We start from the raw sequence: 16,951 nt of genomic DNA, 5'->3' as shown, positions 1-16,951 counted from the left end.
TTTATGCATAAAACCTTTTAAGGAATTAGGGACAGTCAGACGCCCGAAAAAAGGATGATTTTCAAATTTTTTTGTTTTGCTAGTCAATTACTTTATTTTACAAAAATAAAAACATACCATTAATACATCATATTTCGACTTGACTTTAGCAAAATTAAAGCAAACAAAAAATAATTGTAGAAGTAATCGGTGTTTGTGTCGAGCCCGTATTCTCCAGAAGTCCCTTGCGGTGATCATCTCAATTCCTTGGAGATTCATCTTAAATCAATTGGACAAAAGAAATTAGTTTTATTAATAGACAATCTTGTGCTTGATCGAAGCAAAAATTAACAATATGGCGGCCTCAAGAAATATTTTTCAGATTTTCGAGAAAAACCCCGACAATTAATTATTTAAAAATATCGAAATTTTCAAAAAACTATACTTCGTTCAGGCACGAGTTTTTTATATTTTTCAAAAGCAATATACATTTTATTGAAATCCACCAAGGGGTTTTTAAGTTACAGTGATCACCAGTTCATAAAACATAGTTTTAAGAAAAACGCATTTAAAGTTTTGCGAACGCTCCGGAGCGCCCGAGCGCCCTTTGTTAATTGTTGAATAACTCGAAAAGTATTTGTCGGATTCACTTCAAATTTTCACAAAATATTTTTAAGATATACTTTAAGAAATGCAAAAAAAAATCAATTTTTTGAAAATTCTGACTACCCCTTCTTCTTCTTCTTAATTGGCGCGATAACCGCATACGCGATTTTGGCCGAGTTTAACAAAGCGCGCCAGTCGTTTCTTTCTCGTGCTAACCGGCGCCAATTGGACACACTAAGTGAAGCCAAGTCCTTCTCTACCTGATCTTTCCAAGACAGAGGAGGCCGTCCTCTTCCTCTGCTACCACCAGCTGGTACCGCATCGAATACTTTCAAAGCCGGAGCGTTTGTATCCATTCGGACGACATGACCCAGCGAACTTAGCCGCTGGATCTTTATTCGCTGCGCTATGTCTATGTCGTCGGAAAGCTCATACATCTCATTGATCCATCGCCTGCGATATTCACCGTTGCCAACGTGCAAAGGTCCAAAAATCTTGCGCAGAATCTTTCTCTCAAACACTCAAAGCGTCGCTTCACCAGGCATCGTCCACGCTTCTGCGCCATACGTTAGGACGGGCATGATGAGAGCCTTGTAGAGTGTTATTTTGCTAGTTTCTAAATATACGCAGTCTTTTACAACCTCGAAATTATAACTGTCAACAGTGACGTGGGTGCCGATACGCGAGTGCGCCGACTGTTTGTTTGATGACAGGAGGTACTTCGTTTTGGCCTCGTTCACCACCAGACCCATTCATTTTGCCTCTTTATCCAGTTTGGAGAAGGCAGAACTAACAGCGCGGTTGTTAAGGCCAATGATGTCAATATCTTCGGCATACGCCAACAATTTTACGCTCTTATAAAATTGTGTCTGAGCGATTAAGTTCTGTGGCTCGTACGATCCTCTCCAACATCAGGTTAAATAAGTCACACGACAGCGAGTCACCCTGTCTGAAACCTCGTTTGGTAGCAAACGGCTCGGAGAGGTCCTTCCCAATTCTGACGGCGTTGCTCGTATTGAGCAACGTCATCTTGCATCGCCGTATTAGTTTTGCAGGAATACCAAATTCAGACATCGCGGTATACAGGTAACTCCTTTCCGTACTGTCGAATGCGGCTTTGAAATCGACGAAAAGATGGTGAGTCTCGATTCTCCTTTCATGGGTCTTTTCCAAGATTTGGCGTATTGTGAATATTTGGTCGATGGTGGACTTTTCAGGCCTAAAGCCGCACTGATAAGGTCCAATCAGTTGGTTGATGGTGGACTTCAGCCTTTCACACAATACGCTCGGTAGTACCTTATAGGTGATATTTAGAAGTCTGATCCCGCGATAATTCGGACAGATTGAAGGATCACCCTTCTTTTGGATTGGGCAGAGCACACTTAAATTCCAATCGGCAGGCGTGCTTTTATCCGCCCATATTTTTCATAGAATCGCCGCCATGTTGGAATAGCTCAGCCGGCAGTCCGTCGGCGCCCGCGGCTTTGTTGTTCTTTAGAAGCGTTATTGCTATTCCCACCTCGTCATGGTCGGGTAGCGGAACGTCAATTCCGTCGTCGACGATTGGGGTATCGGGATCTTCACATTCTCTGTGACATGCGCAGCTATCACTGTTCAACAGGTTCGAGAAGTGTTCCCTCCATAATTTAAGATTGCGGTGGATGTCGGTCACCAGATCGCCGTCCTTGTTCTGACTAACCCCTTAAAAAGGATGCTCAAACAGGAACCGAAGGTTTTTAATTCGGTGTCCAAAGAGGGTTAAACCGCGTAATTAAAACTTGTTTTGCGAAAGCTTAGCTCTAACGCATTCGTACCTATTTCAATGGCCATTTATGCTTGTGTATCTATGTTTATATTTTCCAAACACACATAAAAGTCGAAATATATTGTATTTAACCAGTCACGCATCCCCTCATTCATTCCATACTTCACTTTAGGCATTCAACCATTTTGTTTGCTTACCACACACACTCACATACATACACATTTTCTCGCATTCATCATTTTTGTGCGGCTTTGCCATTCATATTCGCTTGTTTGCGTAGATATGTATGTGTACATACTTACATATGTACGTAATTGTCTTTTTTCGGTGTGACAGCAAAATGATGCTGTCACTTGTCAATGTGGCAAGTGCCATTTAAAATTGAGTTGACAGTTAATGGGTGGCAATGGCTGACTGTATTTGTTCGCAAGCCCGCTTGTTTGTTTAGTGTGTACGAGTTTGTGCGTTGTTACTTACATACATATGTTTGTATGTATTTCAGTATGTCTGTCGTTGAACATTCAAACTCGTTGTGAGTGAAAACATGCGAATGCGATAGCAAAATGTATGAAACATATTTGCGAAAGATACATAAATATATATGTGTACATATATTTGCATATTGTATGTAGGCACGTATGTCTGTATTATGTTAACATTTGTGGAACTTGGCTCCTACCGACCATATCTTTTTATCGTCCGTAAAAATTGAATAACCCAAATGTTGTTTCTTACAAAACATTACTAGGAAGATTTTACGTTATGATGCAAGAAAAGTTGTCTGAAAATTAAACGTAATAAATTTGAAACTTATTTTTTATATTCAAAATAGACCAATAAAGATATTTTAAATCATCAACCAGTTCTTATAAATGTTGTGCTATATTATAAATAATTAAAATTAATTTGTACTAATAACAAAACATTTAAATTTCAGTTTGCTAGCCATTATCTGAACACATTGTATAATATTATATTTAACACCTGCCGATGAAAACACTACTTTACAGTAAGTGTTGCCTATGTTCTCGAATTGGCAATGCTGCAAACTTGTAGACGATTCTTTTCTTCAAAATGTGAAATTTTTATAATTTGGCTAATTGGCTTTTTTCCAATAAGGTTTCACGCCAAAAAAAATTCCTAAATTTACAAACTACATCGGGATTTATATCCAGCAAAACCGAAATTTTCGGTATTTAAAAATATATGAGCACGTATTTCGGGATTTCGGGATCAACATCCGTAATAAATGTGTACGCATTTACGCACTTTTAATGTTGTCATATTTAAAAAATTTTAAAACAAAATAATTGAAATGCAAATGTGTTTACTTAATAAGATAAAAGATGTTCCTACAACTGCATAGGCATATTTGTCTTAAGCAAATCTCTGATAATAAAAATTGTATTTCTTTAATAAAGTGTGTTACCTAATTAGTTAGAAAAGTCAATAAGAGACAGCGGGTATATGGTGCTGAGTATGTCTGCTACTTAATACAGAGACGCGGGTTCATGATCCTTATTAATGTGAAACACAAACAAATAAAATAGAATAAAATTTTCAAACTAACCAATTTTTATAAAACTATGTGAAATTTACTAATAATAAATCTAACGATTGCCCTCCTCGAGTGGCGCAGTCTGCAAGACTGACGGACAAGTTTTGCTTGAACGCTGGACGGATATGGAGTTTATTTTTTTAAGCGTCGAGATCTAAAACTGTTCAGCTACAGAAAAAATGCATAAGCTGCATGAAAATTTAGTGCCTTACTATCAACAATCATCTAGTGAGAGGGAATAATCTCGTTTTCTTAACGGTAAAAAGTGAGTTCGACACGAGAGATACAGTCTTAATACAAGCGCCTTGCATATTCCTGTTCAAATTCGCTTTATTATTATCATCAGCTCCATTATCCAGCCGTTTGCGTCCGCTGTTGAACGTGAACCACACCTAAACGTCAACGACACCGTTGGACTACTTTCTTTGGGGTTATTTGAAAGAAAAGGTGTACCCCGATAAGCCAGCAACAATTCAAGAGCTAAAGGATGGGATAATTCGGCACATTCACGGCATAGAACCTCAATTATGCCTCAGCGTCATCGCAAATTTGGGCCATCGGATGGTGGGGTGCCGCCGAGACCGCAGCAGCCATTGGGCCGATATTTTGTTTCATTGAGCCACACCAATATTATCATAATAAAGAGAAATTACAATAATTTCCTAAAAAAATTGTATTTTATTCAAAATCAACACCGGCCCTTGAAACTTAACCACCCTTTATAAAACAAATTATTGTGCCACAAGTATTTGAGAGGAACAATGAACAAAATGTGCTCTAATAACTTATAGCAATTAATTCTGCCACTAATGATATTCGCTATATAAATTCAAGAGTTCACCAAAGGAATTCAAGTCAATTAACTATCAGGCATAGCGGAGAGCAAAGTGTAAATAATTTAAAGCGAAGCGCACAAATTTCTTTTGAATGCGCTCATGTAAGGCGTCTAACATGAAAAGTATAAAAAGAAACTCCGAAACATGATTTACTGAGGACAACTGAGGATTTGTCTCTTCGTCTTGACTTAAAAGGACGAGGTACATAATATTCCCCATGTATTGGTAGAATTCAAACAGAATTACAAGTATTTCCATTTTTTGGCTCGCTCTGGCGATAACAATTCTGTGGTCAGCTATCTGGCAAGTACCAACTAACCAACATTAATTGATCATGTCAATAGCTTGCAACCTGGGCTCGAACATTAAAGCTCACGCATCAAAACGATTAATATTGACGGTTTTTTAGATTAAATTCTGCTTTTCAGTGCGGGATCTTCCGTGTTAAATTTAAAACTTTAATCGAAAAAAGCTTTATTCATCAGAGACATAAATTATTTAATTTATTTTATTTTCATTATACCAAACTTACAGATCAACAAGTTTCTTAGCCAAAACGCACTTGCATGCATATAAAGCAAAATGTTTATGAATTAAAAAAAAACTAACGAAGCATCTCACGTAGGCGTCACAACAAGGAAAAATTATAAATTCACTTTAAGAGGTGGAAAAAAGAATCATTAAGCTACCATTTCACGTTTACACATTCATTAACGCATTAACGCCCACTTGAAGTGCATGGCCGAAGCAGCATAATAATGGCAGTAGGCAGCGCTTGTCATATGCAAAATTTATTAAGTTATAGCGTGATGTGGCGTTTGATTAGTTTTTACGAGCGCTCACTCAAAATGCGGTCAACTCTTAATGCGCACGAGTGTGTAAAAAATATTTTCAAAGCAATCTAGCGAATGTTGATCAGTAACGGGGTTTTAAATAGGAACCATATCAATTTCACTTAATAATTAAGAATTCTAGAATGTCATTCAAAATACGCAAATGTCGTAATTTTTATTATTTAATTGAATACAAAAGGTGTAGTTAAGGGGACCCGGTGATCTAGAAATTTCAAAAAATCGATATTTTTCAAATACTTCGAAAGTATAGTACCTTAAAAATATACTGTGAAATTTTCATGCAGAAATTCCCAATATTATAGCTTCTACAGCCCATTAACTATTTAGGTAGAGAGCGGTCCGCACGCTCCTTTACACTCATTTATCTCGAAACGACTTTTTTCGGCTTGGTGTTGTAAAAAAAACAACTATTCTAACGAATCGTCTGAAATTGGAATATGTCCATGGATCAAGCCATTTTTAGATGTCTTCATTTAAATGGAACTGCTGATCCAGCTGGATAGCTAGACCATGTGCCATCCATCGGAACAGCTGATAATCGGACGGCGCAATATCTGGAGAATATGGCTGGTTGGGAAGGAATCCCCATTTCGGTGTTTCCAGGTAGGTTTCAATGGGTTTGGCAACGTGAGATGGAGCGTTGCCATTCTGTAAAATCATTTTTCCATGTCTCTCCGCGTATTGCGGCCACTTCTCGCGTAGTGCTCGGCTCAATCGCATCAATTAAAGTCGATACTGATCCCCAGTGATGGTTTCGCTTGGTTTTAACAGTTCATAATAAATAAAACCAACTTGGTCACACCAAATACATAATACAACCTTCGCAGCGTGAATATTCGGCCGAGGCGACAACATAGAAGCATGACCGGGCAGACTCCATGACTTTCTTTTCTTTGGATTGCTGTAATGAATCCATTTTTCATCACCCGTCCCGGTGCTATGAAGAAAACCCTTCCTTTTTCTTTCCTTGCCGCTGGAGCAGTTGTTCACAGGCGAAAAAACGACGTTCAACATCTCTTGCTTTTAACTCATAAGGAACCCAAGTCCCCTGTTTCTGAATCATTCCCAAAGCATGGAATCGCTTGGAAATGGATTGGCGGGTAACTCTAACACTTGCGTTTGACACGTATCCTCATTGAGCAATGCCTCCAATTCAGCGTCTTCGAAGGTTTTTGGCCTTCCTTCACGCGGACGGTCGTCCACATTAAAATCCCCGTCTCTAAAGCGACGGAACCAATCTCGCACGTTGTTTCACTTAAAGTAGCATCTCCATGAACTTTTTGTAGCTCTCAATGCACTTCAGCCGCCGTTTTTTCGAATGAAAGAGGAAAATCAACATTTCCCGCAAATGACGATTATTCGGCACAAAATCAGACATTTCCACAAAACCAAAAGTATATGATACCAAAACAAAATCACTAATGTGTCGAAGCAGTTTGTTTACCATATGTCTAAGCTTGGTTTATGACGCTTAGGTTATGTTAGAATCGACTAGCACACACTGCTGGCGGCATCTATTGACAAACAGCGTGAATTTAGTTGCGCACCTAATATTATGATTTTAATTTCTCAACCTTTTAAAAAAATCACCCGAAATGTATACATTTTTATACGAAAAACGACGATGACCCACTGCGCCCACGTTTCCAGTGAACGGCAAGTGCGGCATTATGGCTATTCGTCAGTTGAGTTAATTTGCAGTGAATTGGTGCGAAATATGTCAAACGACAGTCAAGTGAACGAACTGACGGGCCGCACCCTATTCCACACTTGTGAATAACTTTTTTATACACCTGCATATTATTTTCATAGTCATAGCCACTCATTGATTTATACATGCGCTTGTACAAATTCGTAGTTCCGCCCTCCATCGAAATGCCTCACATTCATCCATACAAATGCATTTTTTCACAGTCCTCGGTTGCTTGCAATTATTTCTCACATTTTATTGCATGCATTTACATTTTTTTCTGCTGCATATTTAAACATACATACATACAAATGTACGCCCCTTTGCACCATGTGCATATGCATGTGTATGCATTTACATATATACACACACACATACATACAAATATATTCATTTATTTTGTACGAGTTCGTACGCTTAATGCATTTAAGCTGACAGCTGGCTAAATTAATTTGACAATAATTAGCATTTCAACTGTCAACGCTAATGAATATTCTGTACACGCCACTGCCACTGTCGCTTGAGTTGTTGTTGCTGCAGCTGCCTTAGATGCTGTCACTTGCCGTGTTGCCTTTCGCATATTCACTCATCCACGCCACTCACCTAAATTGACGGCTGGCTGGCTTGTCTGTTGCAGATTATTCGAATTCGAATCTGTACGTGTCGCAGTGAGTATGGGTGACTGTTGCATGGCATTTATACGTCTTCCACGAAGGCAAGGTTGCAACTTTTTCTCAAGTATGTATCATACGAACGTACGTAAGTGCGTACTCGCACAAATATTTTAATACACGGCTATGGCAAGTGACACTTGTGAGATACAAAAATAAAAAAATATTAAAAATACTGTTAATTATCAACACCAACATGTCTATCTGATGCAACTGTGTGAAGACATTCGGAGATGAATTTGTGGAGGGCCGTTGCAGGAGCTCCCAACGTAGAAAATAAAAGATGAATGGGGGCGTACGGCTACAATGCGGACGCAAAATCATTGCTTAATTTGAAGATATAAAGTAATTTTGCGTCCGCCTTTGTACAATTTGAAGCCCCGACACTAGATTTGTATTTAGTGACCTCAAAAAAATCCCAGTTTATTAATTTGGAATTCGATCGCATTCAATGAACCTTAAGGGGGGAGCCTCATGTAGTAGCCTCAAATTCGGTAATTTTTTAAACATATTTTTAAAGGTGATAAAATAATTATATTATTTTGAAGCTTTAACACATTTTTATTTAACCTTTCGAGAGTACAAAAAAACAATTTTTTTTTTTCATTTTTTGTTTTCCAAAATTGAATTTCTTGTCGGCTGCCTACGGCGCGAGGTCCCAAGCTGCTCTATTTATTGCTCTTAACCTATCGATTTCTACCTAGTTAGTGGTCTGTAGAAGCTATAATATTCAGAATTTCGGCATGAAAATTTCACAATATAGGTATTTTTAAGATATTATATTTTCAGATTATAGAAAAAAAATCGATTTTTTGAGGCTTCTACATGAGGCTTCCCCCTTAAAGAGACAAAGCACGCAATTTTATTATTTTCTGTTTCTTTTTTTGTTGTTGCATACATGGTTTTTACAGTGTATGATTCAAGTTTTAATTTCAGTAGAGACTGTAGTCGCTAACACGCCAGATTTGTTGCCTGATAGGCACTTTTGGAACCCAGAAATGTAGTCAACGTACAATATCATATCGCAAACCAATCTCGTAAGTCCCATAACCAAGCGCCTGACGTAGCCGAATAGCTTGGTGCGTGACTACCGATCTGTGCAGTAGTTCGAATCTCCGCGCCTGAAACAGCAAATGAACAGATATTCTGAAATTATAAAATTTCTGAAAGGCGGAAAATTTACTGAAAGAATAAGAATTTCAACCAATTCCCAACCTGAGGCAGGGAATATCTTCGTTAAAAAGAACCTGATATAATACATTTAAGGTAGTAGTGCCAGTCAATAGGACTAGTTTTAACTACTTCTAAAAAATGTTGTAAGACACAAAAGAACTTTTAGGTGGAAGTGTCGGCTATTGGCCACCCTACAGATATAAACATATGATTATACCTATGGGACCATCCCGTATAACGAGTTGCCTGGGAAGTACTAGAAAGGGAAGAAATGACTTGGCGCCTAAATTTTGTTCCTTAAATTCCGTTTTTGAACTGTTTCTTTCCGATCAACTTTTAACTTATGAAATACTGGGTTCGTCAAGTTTTTGTTTACCAATAGCAAAGGGCAAAAAAAATATGTAAAAACTCTACAATTTCTCTTAAAAAGATATGAAAAAAAAAAACAATTTGGTGTAGTAAGGTGCAAGTTTCACGTAGGTTAATAATCACATTGCTTTTTGAGAATTTATCGGTCGTGGTCTTGTGCATTTAACCCACACCCACTCCACTTTTTTTTGTAGAGAAGAAAATACCCAACCCAACCCAACCACCCGTCAGTAGAAAAAATGCCAAAAATCAAAATAATTTTAAACCACTCAAAACATGCACTTTACTACACAAAAACGAGATATAAAATTGCATACCCGAAATTTTTCTAAAAATTCTGTGTAAAAGGTTTCAACTTTGATGAAAATTTGCTGAATTTTCACTAAGTTCGATACTTTAGTTTATATGGTTTTTGTTGTAGTATAAACTATGTTTTTATAAAAAAATAATATAAATTAGAAAATAAATAAATAAATAGTCAAAACTTATCAATATGTGGTGTACACTTTCTTTTGATGCTGACAGTATTTATATACATATGCAATTAGCGCATACCTTCTTCTTAAAGTTGTTGCTTACTCAGTTTAAGGTAGCATTCATTAGAGAGACATGCTTCCTTGTATTCCAATGAAATATTCCACTACTTTAAAATAATAACCCTCAACAGTGGCGCGGGTGCCTAAAAACGATTAAATTGTCTGCTTGTTTGATGACAGGGGGCACTTTGCCTGTCCTCGTTGGCTACCAGCCTTAGCTAAGATACTTACTTACTAAATTTATGAAAGGCAGAGCAATCGACAACTTCGGATCTGAGGGAATCAGAAACACTGAAGAGTCTCCTGTCTGAACTCATATTCGATATACAGCTGCTCGGTGAAATCCTCCCCAATTCTAGCAGAGGTGGACCAATCACGCAGCAATTTTAGAAGGCCGCACATTTAAATCGATTAAAAAAGCTTTTCACATGAATTTAGCTAGATCTAGTGGGTAATTGAGAAATACTACTGCCTCCTACTACAAAAAATAAGTATTGTTGAAAATGTTTTAAAAACAACAATATTAAGTAACGATCTGCGCCAATTCTAAAGTAGGTTTTTGTTTTGGAGCCATCGATGCCATAGATGCCAGCGAGGAAAGTTCCTATGCAGATGATACGACTACTTCCACAACAAAATAAAAAACAAAATCAATTTTGTCATTGGCTTTATTGACATTTGCAAAACAAAAACTTACGATAAACTAAGTAAAAGGGAAAAGAAATATTTTTAACACTATAAAGTACATTTTTGGTATCCACGTTAAATTGCCGTAATCTTAAATATATTAAACTAAATCAGCTAATGACCCCCATGACCGTCGTGACCACCATGATGATGGAGAGCAACACCATGTTCTTGCTTGATTGAGAAACCACTAGAGTGGCTGCTGTGACCGGCGCCATGTCCATGACCGCCGTCATGTCCACCATGACCACCATGATGTCCTCCATAACCGCCATCATGTCCACCATGACCACCATCACTTCCTCCATGACCTCCTTCGTGAGATTCGACCTCAGCGTGTCCACCATAGTAGCTGGTGTGTCCGTGATCGGGAACATGATGATGTGTAGGTTCTCGGTGGACCACGGCATGGAAGCCGCTGTGTTTATCAGCGGTATAATGGACACTTCGCTTATGACCATCCGCATCGATCAACTCGTAATGACCGGATACCTTATGACCATCACGCTTTTCGCTGTGCTCTTTGATATCACCCGTCTTCTTATCCTTAACACCATAGTTGAAATGATACTCAGCATGTGAATCATGTCCATCATCGTGGCCATGTCCATGACCATGGTGACCATGATGACCATGATCACTATGATGATCGTCATGTGAAACTAAATGTACAGATGCATGGCTGGATCCACCACTATGAACTTCAAATCCATGACCACCACCATGTCCTCCATGACCGCCATCATGTCCTCCGTGACCACCACCATATCCTCCATGACCACCATCATGTCCATGATGGCCATACGGCGTAGCGGTTATCGCGGTCAGTGCGAGGCAACATGTGAGCGCAGCGAAAATCTGGCAGAAGGAGAAAGCAAAAAAGTAGGTACAGATAAGAGTATACAGTAAAAACAATATTATGCTAAACTCACCTTAATGGCCATTGTTCCAAACTAAATGAGCTGTGATAGATCTTGACGGACTGCGTTAAAGTGAACACTGACCTGCTCTTTTATACCCCAAACAATGACCGAAAATAAGCATTTTTTTGTTTTATTTTTTTCGATATACATTTTGCACTTTTGTGCCTCACTGCCCAATGCACCTCGAATAGCTGATGGGGAAACTATTCGGTAATTGCAACAAAGACAACGCCTACCAAAGTACAAACTGCAAAACTGAGTTTAGCAAATGAGCTTACAAATGTGCATACATACATACATGAATATGTATTTGCCTAATTATTACTGTAGCTAAATAACTATAAAGACTCCAAAACAAAAAAAAACTTTATTTAATTTAATAAAATTGGGCGTTTATTTAAAACAATGTGCCGCATTCGAATTCTCAAGAAATATCTTTTTACAAATGCAATTCAAGGTTCGAAAGAGCAATCGAAAAAAAAAACAAAAAAAATGCAAGATTTGCAGTTTTGAGCGAATTTGGGATCATAACATATGGTTGAGTGACTTCACAGGATCTCCACCATGCCATATAACACTGAGTTCTGATTACCTGTGAAAATATCTCTTGTACATCTACATACTTCATCTGCTACCATAGCGGATGATGATGACATTGCGTGATTGTGCAGGATCCGTCCGATTGAGCCAAACTAAATTCAAAGAAACATTCTAGATGGCACCGATTTGGCGACGTCGAATACCAGTGGGAGTTCGTTCAGATTAATTACCCATAATAGGTATGTATATCAAATAGCATCTAGTCGTATGCGGAGTAATACTTGATAACTAACTTATGCAATGTTTAGAGTCACTGTGACTCACGAGTATGTATTGCATTAGGCTGGCAATACAACCCAACCTAACCGCGTGGTTATAATAATTGCCTTAATCGTCCTTTCGTCAACCATCTTGTTAGCTTTACCAAGGCAGCTGTTATCTAGATCAAGTAAGTTCACTTGGTATTATAATACGTAGCTGGCTGTAAGCAACAACAAGAAATGAGTAAAATGTTCCTTATCGAACAACTGCTTTGGACAATTTAATGGCATCACTGTGTGGCCATTTTTGGGATGAAACTCAGTAGCACTGCTCTTAGTGACTGAAACTCCTGCAGAAGTTTCTTTAAGCTCACTCTCACCATATCATTGCAAAATGAGAAGTATATTTTGGCTATGAAAACCTTATTTTACAGCGACGTTTTCTTTTAGAAACGTAATCGATGTTTTTTTATAAAACATGCTTTCGTTTTGGATGAAATAGAGTGACCATATTTAAAGATTTGATTATTTCTCATAGAAATGGCTTAAAAGGTGCTACCATGAGAGATATTTTTCAGGGGTGAATGCAGCTGTAATGCAACCTGATGTAATGCCCGAGGAACTTACGCTTATGTTCACCAACAGAACATCATTTACTTTGGTGGCATGCGACTTTTTCGAAGCCAACCCAAACACAAAGGATTATTTTTGATAAAACTATATTTTGTTGGGTTATCAAAAACAAAAATTTACAACAGTCCACTAGTTTGGGGATTAACCACATTTCAAGTAAATATTTCCTTGATCGGGCTGTACTGCATTGTTGTGCGAGAAAGAAAATGCACAATTTCCATCAGAACTGAACTGCGATGTTACGGTTCAAGACTCAGCAGCCGATGGTGCCTGCATGGCCTTGGGTTGAATAGAACGGAGTGCGAAGACTGATATTCCAAACAGTCACTACACAATTTGTATACTTTTAGTAGACGCGCGCAGACTCCCTTCTTTTTGCTTAAATGGTGGCAGCATTTCAACCAAACACTTAAGGAGACACATTTGTCGAGTCCTACAAAGAGCAGGGCGGTGGCGAAGAAGTAAATTACCCCTAGCATTCGCTTCGTTACAAGCATTACATGCATCGCTCTGGACTAATCCCATTTCGACTGGGTGATATTGGGTGGGACAGTGTCCCGTGCAATATTTTACAGTCTTTCATAGAAAGTGAGAAAATAAAGTTTGTAGTTTTCGTATTCCAATTTCTTAGCATAGTTTTGCCAGTTTTGTACGAGGTTGACCATATCGCCTGTGTTTCCAAAGCTAGTTCCTCATTCAGTTTCGTTTCAGAAAGGAGAGTGATAGGTAAATGTCTGACGTACCTACCTTAGTGAGCTCATCGGCTCTCTCATTTCATTCTGCAAGTATTCCTTTGTGTCCTGTTATCCACTAAATAGTGACCTTTCCATTTCCGCAGAGTTCATCCATTTTGGACTGCACTCCGAGTTAGTGCAAGGAGCTATAATTGCTTTTATAGCCGCTTGACTATCAGTGAAAATGTTTATCCGAGTATTAGGAGCAGTTCATTCCAAAGATAATTCAGCTGCTTTTGTTGCGGTATTGATTTCAGCTTGAATTACAGTAATTAGGGAGTCTGAAAGACTTTTGGCTGTATTTTGTCCGCAATTTGATCTCCAAAAGTCTTTAAGATGCCAAATGCTTTTGAGTTTTTTAAACTTCTTCTTGCTTTAGTTGCGGAGTTGTATTTTGATATTAGGGATAAACATTTAGGGTTGTGGCTTATTAGAGTTTAAGTGTCTATAATAAGAGCTTTTTCTAATTTATATGAATATATTTACAAAAAATATTTTTAATAATCAAAAAGGACCAAACTTTTCGGAACAATTGAATTGCTTCGATTTGATTGAGTTTCACCAGTTCATAATTTTTGATTTAATTACTTTTGCCTTGTATTAGTGAAACTGATAACATCTGCAATTCTTATATGGACTAAAGCAAACACATTTTAAATTTTATACCTTGGAAAATATTCATTTGCGATATAGTCTGATTAAATCCTTACAAGCTTTCATTTTTTCATCTTAATTTCTTTAGCACTAAAGTCGCTTAATATTACGACTCACGTTTTTTGCTCCTCATTTATATTTTGGATTCTATGAAGCATTCTAATACAGTTAGGTAGGTAGGTAGGTAGGTGAAATGGTTGAAGTGCACCTGCCACTCCTCAAATAGCACTTAAGCGCCGTTTTCATACCAATTATGAGAATTCCATCAGGGAGATATCTACAGCCAACCAGATTTGGAAAGATTGCTCTAGCACGACCCTCAAACTCCAGTTTGCGGATAGAGAAATCTGTTCGAAGTTCCGACAAATACGCTGTTAACTGCCCGAAAATGCTACCATATCCCTTGGGAGATGGTCTCCTGGTGATGCCAATGCATACAGTCCTTTGCACCTTCCCCAGTTTAGTGATATTATAGCCCTTCCGAAGAGCTTCCAACCAAACCAGGCACCCATACGTTAAAATTGGCAAAACCACTGCGTTGTACACCCACAGCACGACCTGTGGCTCGAGTCCCCATTTTTTACCGAACATAGATTTGCAGGAGCAGAAGGCGCCCAGTATAGCCTTTACCCGATTTTCAATGTGTAGCTTCCAATGGAGTTTGGAGCTTCCAATGGGGTTTGGTTGTTTAATTGAGAAAATCGAGGGTGGAGGTTTATATTTTCTGGTAAATAGCACCAGCTCCGTTTTGTCAGAGTTCACGCAGAGGCCACAAGTGGCAGCCCAGCGACTGAGTACAGCCAGTGACCTTTCCAAAATCTCAGCCATGACTGTGGGAAACGGTCCCGATACCATCGGGACCAAGTCATCGGCGTATGCTACTACCTTAACCCCACCCAAAGTAGGGGCGAAAGAACACATCCCTTGGCCGATTGATGGTATATTCTTTAATCCCTAAGAGGGATCTTCGAAGTTAGTTGGTTAGAAATGTTGAGAATATTTTCAAAGTTTTTTCTAATTATTAGTTACATTAGTTACAGATAATGATTTCGAGAATACGGCCATTACAACAGCATTCGAGACGAGCAAAGGCAAGCTCTTACCAGTGAAACAAACCTTATTATATTATAACTTTTATAACTTTTTTTATAAATACGATTACATGTGATAATAATAATAATTATATATGTACATATGTATGCATTATGAATGCTCACTCTGTGAGTATTGGTCATCAAACCATTCGTATAATCGCACGTATATATCATAAAGGCGATATTATAACTTCTGGGAAATTTGTAAAAATTGCAAAAAAACTTAGTTCTTATTTAATTCTGCTTTATTGGTACAAAAAAATATTTCAAAATGATTTATGTAAAGTTTAAAGCTAATATTTGTCACATTAGATTGAAGAAAAATTGCCGCAGTTTTGAACAGTAAATAACTAAATTATCTAATGACCTCCATGACCGTCGTGACCACCATGATGATGGAGAGCAACACCATGTTCTTGCTTGATTGAGAAACCACTAGAGTGGCTGCTGTGACCGGCGCCATGTCCATGACCGCCGTCATGTCCACCATGACCACCATGATGTCCTCCATAACCGCCATCATGTCCCCCTTGACCACCATCACTTCCTCTATGACCTCCTTCGTGAGATTCGACCTCAGCGTGTCCACCATAGTAGCTGGTGTGTCCGTGATCGGGAACATGATGATGTGTAGGTTCACGGTGGACCACGGCATGGAAGCCGCTATGTTTATCAGCGGTATAATGTACACTTCGCTTATGACCATCCGCATCGATCAACTCGTAATGACCGGATACTTTATGACCATCACGCTTTTCGCTGTGCTCTTTGATATCACCCGTCTTCTTATCCTTAACACCATAGTTGAAATGATACTCAGCATGTGAATCATGTCCATCATCGTGACCATGTCCATGATGACCATGATGTCCATGATCACCATGATGATCGTCATGTGAAACTAAATGTACAGAAGCGTGGCTGGATCCACCACTATGAACTTCAAATCCATGACCACCACCATGTCCTCCATGACCACCATCATGTCCTCCGTGACCACCAGCATATCCTCCATGACCACCATCATGTCCATGATGACCATATGGCGTAGCGGTTATCGCGGTCAGTGCGAGGCAACATGTGAGCGCAGCGAAAATCTGGCAGAAGATGAAAGCAAGAAAGTACATACAGATAAGAGTATACAGTTTAAACAATATTACGCTAAACTCACCTTAATGGCCATTGTTCCAAACTAAATGAGCTGTGATAGATCTTGACGGACTGTGTTTAAGTTAACACTGACCTGCTCTTTTATACTCCAAACCATGACCGAAAATACGCATTTTTTTGTTTTATTTTTTTCGAGATACATTTTGCACTTTTGTGCCTCACTGCCCAATGCACCTCGAACAGCTGATGGTGAAACCATTCGGTAATTGCAACAAAGAC

At 38.5% G+C, this 16,951-nt stretch overlaps 2 protein-coding genes across 2 annotated transcripts; both read right to left on the bottom strand.

The window, feature by feature from the left end:
* Positions 1 to 10,838: 10,838 nt before the first annotated feature.
* LOC129248714 (histidine-rich glycoprotein-like) lies at positions 10,839 to 11,668 on the bottom strand. Its single transcript, XM_054888341.1, has 3 exons — positions 11,657 to 11,668; positions 11,036 to 11,582; positions 10,839 to 10,984 (listed from the first exon to the last, which is right to left on the bottom strand). Exons 1-3 carry the CDS (start codon positions 11,666 to 11,668, stop codon positions 10,839 to 10,841), a joined length of 705 nt encoding a protein of 234 aa, XP_054744316.1.
* A 4,253-nt stretch (positions 11,669 to 15,921) lies between these two features.
* LOC129248713 (histidine-rich glycoprotein-like) lies at positions 15,922 to 16,689 on the bottom strand. Its single transcript, XM_054888340.1, has 2 exons — positions 16,119 to 16,689; positions 15,922 to 16,067 (listed from the first exon to the last, which is right to left on the bottom strand). The coding sequence occupies exons 1-2, from the start codon at positions 16,687 to 16,689 to the stop codon at positions 15,922 to 15,924; spliced, it is 717 nt and encodes a 238-aa protein (XP_054744315.1).
* Positions 16,690 to 16,951: the final 262 nt, after the last annotated feature.

The sequence above is a fragment of the Anastrepha obliqua genome, chromosome 5 (genome assembly GCF_027943255.1).
Source record: "Anastrepha obliqua isolate idAnaObli1 chromosome 5, idAnaObli1_1.0, whole genome shotgun sequence".
In the NCBI taxonomy this organism is placed as follows: Eukaryota; Metazoa; Arthropoda; class Insecta; order Diptera; family Tephritidae; genus Anastrepha; species Anastrepha obliqua.
This window is presented reverse-complemented; position numbering and strand designations above follow the sequence as displayed.

What these genes read in the sequence shown, in the direction of transcription:
- LOC129248714 (XM_054888341.1), bottom strand. An exon ending in GGTCGAATCTCACGAAGGAG is followed by an intron (nt 10,985 to 11,035) that starts GTCATGGAGGAA and finishes GCGGTTATGGAG; the next exon opens with GACATCATGGTGGTCATGGT.
- LOC129248713 (XM_054888340.1), bottom strand. Translation starts at nt 16,689, where the DNA reads ATGTACTTTCTTGCTTTCATCTTCTGCCAGATTTTCGCTGCGCTCACA. An exon ending in GGTCGAATCTCACGAAGGAG is followed by an intron (nt 16,068 to 16,118) that starts GTCATAGAGGAA and finishes GCGGTTATGGAG; the next exon opens with GACATCATGGTGGTCATGGT.